Source organism: Pyxicephalus adspersus, chromosome 7 (assembly GCF_032062135.1).
Source record: "Pyxicephalus adspersus chromosome 7, UCB_Pads_2.0, whole genome shotgun sequence".
Taxonomy (NCBI): Eukaryota; Metazoa; Chordata; class Amphibia; order Anura; family Pyxicephalidae; genus Pyxicephalus; species Pyxicephalus adspersus.
In genome coordinates this window covers 79,444,881-79,453,446 of record NC_092864.1, presented here as the reverse complement: position 1 = coordinate 79,453,446, position 8,566 = coordinate 79,444,881, and the positions used below count along the sequence as shown (strand labels likewise).

Here is an 8,566-nt window from a genome sequence, read left to right as displayed (position 1 = left end):
TCCCCCTGCCGCTCTCTCCGCTCCTCCAATGACCTACTAATGACTTCCTCACTCATAACCTCATCACACGCACGAATACAAGACTTCTCTAGAGCTGCTCCAACTCTCTGGAATGGTCTCCTTGTCCTATTCGGCTTGCTCCTACTTTCTGCTCATGTAAAGAGAACTCAAAACCCATTATTTCACCCTCACTTACCCGTCTTCTGTTTTCTAAACCCTCACTACTCCCCACCATTCCATATTCCTCTCGTATTGTGTGATACTTCCCCCACCTCCTAGATTGTAAGCTCTTCTGTCCTCTTCCTCTCCTGTCACTGTCTGTCATTTGTAACCCCTATTTATTGTACAGCGCTGTGTAATATGTTGGTGCCATACAAATCCTGTTTATTAATAATTATTATTGTGGGGGTGGGGTATTATTTTATCATGGGGGTGGTGTGGGTGTGATATCTTTTTATTGGGAGGAATGATAAAATAATATCATTTAGGGGGGTGGATGATGTTATTTTATGATTGGGGGCATGTGAGTGTGATATTATTTTATCATTGGGGGAGAGGGGATGATGATATGATATGTTATCATTGGGGGAGAGGGGATGATGATATGATATGTTATCATTGGGGGAGAGGGGATGATGATATGTTATCATTGGGGGAGAGGGGATGATGATATGATATGTTATCATTGGGGGAGAGGGGATGATATTATTTTAAAATTGTAGGGGGGCTAGAAGGAAAAGACAGGCTATTATATGGTGAACATCCTACTATTCTAACTTTCTATTCTCTCCCTAAAGTCCATAAAAACGTATCCAATCCATCAGGACGCCCCGTAGTATCAGGGATTGGATCGATTGCTTCCATTGATAGTGAACTAGTTGATGCCTACCTGAGACCTTTGGTAATCCCTTTACCATCAGACACCCTGGAACTTTTGAGGTTTACGTCCAATCTACTGCTCCCGCCAGAGGCCCTTCTGGTCACTATTCATATGGAGGCACTCTACTGCCTTATACTTCACACTAACGGTCTATAGATAATCGGAGAGGAACGACATCGCCACTACCCTTCCAAACATTCATTCCACACGTTCATAGTGCTACTACTAGAATACATCGCAATGAGAAATGTATTCAATAACCAACACTACCTACAGATCCACGAGTTGCCATGGGCAATGCCAACCTCTCTTTCACCAATTGGGAGGAAAACCTCTTTCCGAATCCAACATTCACTCCATACAAACTAATCATATACAGCTGGAAACGTCACATAGACGGCATTATCCTCATCTTTCCCGAGATACAAATTAACACGTACAACCTTTCCTTCACAATGCAATATGACAAAATAAAGGTTCCCTTTTTACACTTAGGTCCATAAATATTTGGACACAGACAACTTTTTTCTAATTTTGGTTCTGTACATTACCACAATCAATTTTAAATGAAACAACTCCGATGCCGTTGACCTGCAGACTTTCAGCTTTACTTCAGTGGGTTGTACAAAGAGATTGCATACATGTGAGGCACTAAATCCTTTATTACACAATCACTCCATTTCAGGGGCTCAAAGTAATTGTACAAATTAAAAAGCTGAAAATAAAATGTTCATTTCTAATACTTGGATGAAAACCCTTTGCTGGCAATGACAGCCTGTAGTCTTGAACTCATCACCAGATGCCGGGGTTCCTCCTATTAACAAATGATTAATATTTCAGATGAAACATCCATATGTTTATTTTTTGACAGATTTTAAGGAGCAGTTGCCAATTGTCTATCAAGCTATTGAAGAGTCAGATTTCTTGGCTATTGATGGAGAGTTTTCAGGTTTGTATGTCTAACTGCATTTGATAAAACTTGGTGTGAAGTTACAAAATGTAATAAAAAGTAAAAGTGGCTGGATAAGCATTGTCCTTTATATATTTTTTTTGTGATTGGTTATGTTTTTACTACTATCCTATGTATTTGCAGTGTACACTGAGCTTTCAACTCCTGAATAGTATGTTACCAATTCCTTTATTTAGTAAAATAGTTTTATTTACTTTTTATATTTTCTTCTACTTTTAGGAATAAGTGATGGTCCATCTGTTAACACTTTAACAAATGGCTTTGACACCCCAGAAGAAAGGTACCATAAACTGAAGAAGGTTAGTTGTCCTATTCCCTTAGACTATTACTTTGAACATCAGCATCATTAGGTAGCAAGGACTAGGTATTTGTGTGTTAAAATATTCAGGAGTTGGGTGACACACTGGTGATAAAAGACCTGGGATTGTTTAATTCAAATTTCATGCAAAATATCTTGGCCATGAGTATATATGGTAATGCCTTTAAAAGCCCGTTTAACCACTAATATGTGGAACAAAAAGAAAAAATAAATGAGAACATATAAAATTATAAAGATTGGAAAAAGAAATCTAAAACCTCCCCAAAGGGGAGAAAAATATGCCAACCTACTTATTAATAAACAAATAGCTAACACTAAATAGCTGAAGGCTAACCAATGGGGACTGAGAAAATGATGATAAACTATTATAAGAATTATCAGAATTTTCAAAGTTAGTTGTTGCTAGTTCATAAACCTTTACTGGTACTTTCATAGTCACCACACCCGTCGGGTGATTTGTTAGAGCTAACCATTCTTAGTTTATAGACAAAACCTTATTATGTACATATTACCAGCTATCAATTCTGGATTGTGATTTTTTTTTTTTTTTTTTTTGTCTGGAGAGGATACACTTTTTATCAGTGAACCTGAATGATCCAGCAAACCTGGAATGGATTTCTTAGGAATTTGCAATTTGTTAGCAAATGTTTTCAATCCTGGACCAGATCGTTTTAGCTTTTTTGGATCACCCAGCTTCACTGATAAGTGTTCTTCTCCAGCCTTGGAGAGCTTTATTAAATTTGTCCCAATGTAAGTTTGTTTAGATCACAATTGCTGAAACAAATCATTACGCGTTGTAAGGGCTCATCTCATAAATCATAGTGTCCTGGACTGCAGGTGTTGGTTCCTTCTATGTTAATATGTAAGTGGGAAAACAAAGAAAAAAGGAAATTTGACCTGTTGCAGGAGACACGGCAATAACTGCAATATGTGCAGAATCAATACTAACTTTGATACCTTCTGGTAAGAGAAAGCTGTGTACACATAGCATATTGTAGTGATACAAAGTATAGAAATCATTGTTCTGAGTTTTGGAGATATGAATGAGCTTACTGTATAACCTCTTTATAGGCTCTAGTAGTGAGTTAGGCAAATGTATATAACTTATTTAGGTTTCGTGCCCCTTTGGAGGGAAGCTGAAATTTTAGGCTAAAGATCTGCCTCTTTCCAGGGGCTGTATTGTAACCACCCCAAAACAGCCGGGTGGTACAGGGGCTGGGGAGAACACTGTTCAGCTTTAGTAATTGATATGTTTGTAGTGTGATTATACAGAGGCCCCGATTTTATTTTAAGTACTAGAAATATTATCTTCAAGAGGCTCTATGTAATAAATATTTAGAGCATGTATAATGGTTTAATATGCAGAGATATCTAAAATATAAAGGTGACAAAAGAGTAGAGTTTTAGGAGTATCCTGTTTTGCTAGATTGTAAGCTCCTTGGGGCAGGGTCCTCTCCTCCTGTATCTGTCATTTGCAACCCCCTATTTATTGTACAGCGCTGCGTAATATGTTGGCGCTGTTAAACATTACAACGGTCATCTTGTTTCCTTAGAGACTCCTATTGCAGCCACCTGGGCTCTGCCTTTTTTCGGACCCCTAAAACCCCCATGGAGTCTAGTCATTTCTAAATTGTTCATGGGCAGACGTCCTTGAAGAAGCCTTCATGTCAGGTGAAAGGTCTAGAAGCGCTTCAACTTGACTCTGGTCTGTGTTTATCTCCACATATGTCAGTTCTTGTAGCAAGGGAGCCCTTATAGTTAATGTTGGTAAATTCCTTTGTGTCCACCATCTTCAGATAGCTGCCCTAAAAGGTTTCTGGAAAGATTACTTGGAGATATTACCTTGCTATTTTCTTAATAAGTGTTTTTTTTTCTTTCTTTCTTGCAGCATTCAATGGACTTCCTGCTGTTTCAGTTTGGTCTATGCACTTTTAAATATGAGAATGCAGAGTCAAAGTATGTAAATGGATTTTTTTTTTTTTTGTGTGTATCCTCTAAACTGTGTACTTAATTGTTTTGTTATCTTTTCAGATATATTACCAAATCCTTTAATTTTTACATTTTCCCGAAGCCATTTAGCCGAAATTCACCAGACAAGACGTTTGTTTGTCAGGTAGTTTCTTATTTTATTTTGTCTGTTTTTCAGTAAATATTGTGCTTGGCACAAGTTTCTTTCCCTTGATATTTAAATTGTACTGACATGCTTCAACCCTACATTAGTACTTCATTTGGTATAAACTGGATAGTATCCGTTGGTTAATTTTAAGTGAACTGACCCTTCATCCAACACTAGGTGTTTGCCTTTACCATTGCTCTTCTTGTGCTGCCAGGTTTATGTAAGCTCAGCCTCCAGTTGAACTTCACACAGAGCTCAGTCTTTCCTATTCCTTTATGCTGTTTCAAGCACCAGGGAGGTTGGGTAACCATGACTTGGTTTTTTCCTTCTTAGCTCATAGCCCAATTGAACACAAGTTTAAATCTGAACACATTATCTTTTGATGCACATGGACTGTATTTAGCAATGTATCTGCTTTCTCCTAAAGCAACGGCTGCCTGAATAAACAAGCTGTTCTATGCCAATAGTTGCAAGTGGGACCCTTGCAGTCTGTGTATGCAGATGTGCTCAGAGTGCAGAGGTTTAACACATAGGGATGACTTGTACCTAGTCTGACTTGTACCTTTTGCAATAAGCAAAGCTCACCTTCCCTGCTGATTAGAGAGCTTTGCACCAACTTATTATGGGGGGCTCATTAGGGCAAGGGTCCCATCCACTGTAGCATGCTGGGAAGACACGTGTTTTTGCTACATATGAAATAGAAGCTGATCATTTAGAATAAGAAGTGTTTGGACTACAGAACACATTTTCCTACACTTTTTAGGAATATTTTCTGTAGTTTAAAAAAGGGCACAGGGCAGGGTTGTTCAATTTGCTTATTGTTTTTATTAATATTAACCACCTGGGCGTTTCACTGAGGCCTAGATTTCTGTACCAAAAGCAGTACACTGTTTTTCATAAATTTTTTTTTTTTTTTTTTTTTAAATTGTAGACCTGTAACTTACAGAAATATGTCCGAACAAGGATCTAGAAGATATCCTGAATATAACAAGTTTGAAACACACAATCATGTAAAAAAAAATTAACTTTAATAATAAAACTAAATAAAAAACACAAAAATCAGCTTAAACAAGAATGCATAAATAAAAAAAATACTGAAAACGCAATAATTCGGTATACTGTATAGTAATATATTTTTCTAAAACGCCTCCCTGGTGTGGTAAATTTTAAAACGGAGTCCGTCACATACCTATAAATAAAACCACATAAATATATTTTGTATTATTTTGTATTGGATACAGGACTTTGTATTGAATCCAATACAAAATATTTAAATTTCCCACTACGACCCCCGTTGACGGGCGCATGCACTGACATCAGCAATCGCAGAGGGAAGCGTACACGAATGCCGGGTATTCTAATTCTTTCCATACTTCCATGCAAAAAGGGAAAAAAACAAAACATTTTTTGCATGGAAATTTTTTTTAGATTGTAGGCTATAATTCTTAGGCATAACTCACCGAAATATGTCCAAAACTTAAATGTAATAATAAACTTAATTTTTTTTTTTTTTTTTTGTTTTATAAAAAAAAATTTTTATGTAATGTAAATGTACAGTAGCATATATAATTATTATATATAATATTTATAAAGATTTCTTTGTATTGGACTCAATACAGCTTTTTTGTATTGAGTTCAATACAAAGTTATTTGAAATTCCCGCCTCCTGCCCGCACCGATGCATGCACCAACGTCACCGGGAAACCCCGGAGATCGTCACTGCACACGCTGGATGAAGACAGAAGAGGACAGACGTCTCCGGAGGAGCTGCGGGGACAAGGTAAGTATTTTTTTTCAGTTGTAATCCGATTGTCATACAATGTTGTATGACAATCGGATTGCACTGTAACGCTTGTGTTTTTGTTTTTAGCTACCCCACGCCTGGTTCTGGGGAACCGATAGAAGCAAGTTTTCTTACCCCGAACCATGCGCGGGCTAACTGCCCAGGTGGTTAAACAGAATTTTTATAGTGCCAACATACTAAGCAGTGCTGTACACTAAATAGGGGTTGCAAATCACAGACAAATACAGACAGTGACACAGGAGGAGGAGAGGACCCTGCCCTGATGAGCTTACAATCTAGGAGATGGGGCAGCTCTAGAAAAGTCCTGGAGCCGTGCGTGTGATGAGGTTGAGTGAGGAAGCCATTAGTAGGTCATTGGAGGAGCGGAGGGAGGGCCTGGTGGACGAGAGATAAGAGCGTGTACAAGGAGTTTGGTGGTCTCGGGACAGGTAGGGGCGGATTTTGGAGATGTTGCTTAGGTGAAAGTGACTGGACCTGGAAATGTTCTGAATTTGGGGGGTAGAGGATAGAATAAAGGTGACACCAAGACAACGTGCCTGAGGGGAGGGGGGGATAACAGTGTTGTTAGCAGTTAGATATATGTCAGGGGGAGATTTGGAATGTGAGGGGGGATGATGATGAGTTCCCCTTTATCCAGGTTGAGTTTCAGGAATGGGTCAGACATCCATGATGAGATGGCTGACAGGCAGCATGAGACCTTATCCAGGACTGAGGGAGACGGGTCAGGGACGGACAGATAGATCTGAGTGTCATCAGCATACAGATGTAAGCCAAAGGAGGATATGAGACTACCGAGAGAGGAGGTGTACAGAGAAAAGAGAACCGGTCCAAGGACTGACCCTTGGGGAACACCAACATGGAGGAGTGGGTGAGGAGGAATTACCATGGAAAGAAACTTGAATAGAGCGGTCAGACAGATAGGAAGCAAACCAAGAGAGAGCAGTGTCACTGATACCAATGGAGCCATGATTTGTATTAGAAGGGGGAGATAACAGAGGAAAGGAGAAGGAGCAGGGAAAAGTTGCCTTGAGACTTAGCTGTGATGAGGACATTGGACACTTTAGTAAGAGATGTTTCAGTGGAATGGGCAGCTCACCAGACTGGAGGGGGTCAAGGAGAGAGTTGGTGCTCAGGTAATGGGGGAGTCTTTTGTAGACAAGGTGTTCAAGGAGTTTGGAAACGTATAGGAGAAGGGATATAGGACGGTAGTTGGAGGGTAGGGAGGAGTCCAGTGAGGGTTTCTTCAGCATGGGCAAAATAATGGCATGTTTGAAAGCAGAGGGGTAGATACCAGTAGAAAGGTTGGCGAGGTTGAAAAGTTCAGGTAGGGCGAGGGCCAGGGTGGAGGAATGGACACGGAGTAGATCCGAGGGAATTGGGACAAGTGGACATGTAGTAGATGGAGTTGATGAGAGAAGAGATTTCATCCACAGTAACAGGGCTGAGGGAGGCCAGTGATGATTTACAGGTGGAAGGGGTGGGTATGGTTGGAGTGGCTCGGTGGGCAGATTTACAGGTGGAAGGGGTGGGTATGGTTGGAGTGGCTCGGTGAGCAGAGACATCATGTCTGATTTTGTCAGTTTTTACTCAGTCACTTTTAAAGTAAGAGATTGTCTAGTGCAGAGAAGGTAATTGTGTGGGGTTTAGGAGGGAGTCAATTGTTGAGAAGAGGCTGTGTAGGTTGGATGTTTGAGAGGAGTCAGTGGCATGGTGGATAAATAACTTTGCTTGGTGACAGTGAGCTCTCTGTTAAAGTTTTGTAGCTTGGCTTTGTAGTCCATGAAGTCAGCGCTGAGATTTCCTCCACTTGCGCTCAGCTGTACGAACAGACTTTAGATGTTTGGTTTGATTGTTGTGCCAGGGTTAGGGTTGGCAGGGCGGGGGTAGCGGAAGCTGGCAGGGGCAACTTTATCCAAAGCCAGCGAGAGAGTGTGGTTAAAGTGAGTGGCAGCTTTATCCGGAGATGTGATTTTAGAGAGAGTGGACGTTGGGGATGCAAGGCATTTTAAGAAAAGGTTGTGGTCAATGTTACGGATATCTCTCTGCCATTGACCAGGTCTGGGATGTGGCAAGGGAGGGCAAGAGTTGGATAGGTTGAAGGTGATATGATTGTGATCAGAAAGGGGGAATGGTGAGTTGTGAGGTTGCAGAGTTTGAAAATACCGGGTCTAAAGTGTGTGTGTGTGTGTGTGGCCATTATTGTTCTGTGTGAGTCCAAATGAGAAGGAAATGGAGAGCAGTTTGTCTGAGGAAGGATTGTTGGCCTCATCCACTGCAATATTAAAGTCACTGAGTATGAGGGGGTGGGCAGGTCATGGGAAAGAGTGTGTGGGAGCCAAAAGGCACAATTATCCAAAAATTTGTCATACTGGGCCAGGGGGTTGGAAAACGGCAACAATGAGGGGTAGGGACGGAAAAGACAAACAGTGTGAACTTCAAAAGAGGTGAATTTAAGAGAGGGTGGGGTAGGAAGGGCT

General features: G+C 40.4%; 1 protein-coding gene across 1 annotated transcript in view; it reads left to right on the top strand.

Annotated features, from left to right (window-relative positions):
• PARN (poly(A)-specific ribonuclease) overlaps positions 1 to 8,566 on the top strand; it is a 67,719-nt gene that overhangs the window by 2,281 nt on the left and 56,872 nt on the right. The window contains exons 2-5 of the mRNA XM_072419028.1: positions 1,752 to 1,829; positions 2,070 to 2,149; positions 4,058 to 4,125; positions 4,201 to 4,282. Of these exons, the coding sequence (XP_072275129.1) occupies positions 1,752 to 1,829; positions 2,070 to 2,149; positions 4,058 to 4,125; positions 4,201 to 4,282 (308 nt within the window). The remainder of the gene's footprint in view (positions 1 to 1,751; positions 1,830 to 2,069; positions 2,150 to 4,057; positions 4,126 to 4,200; positions 4,283 to 8,566) is intronic.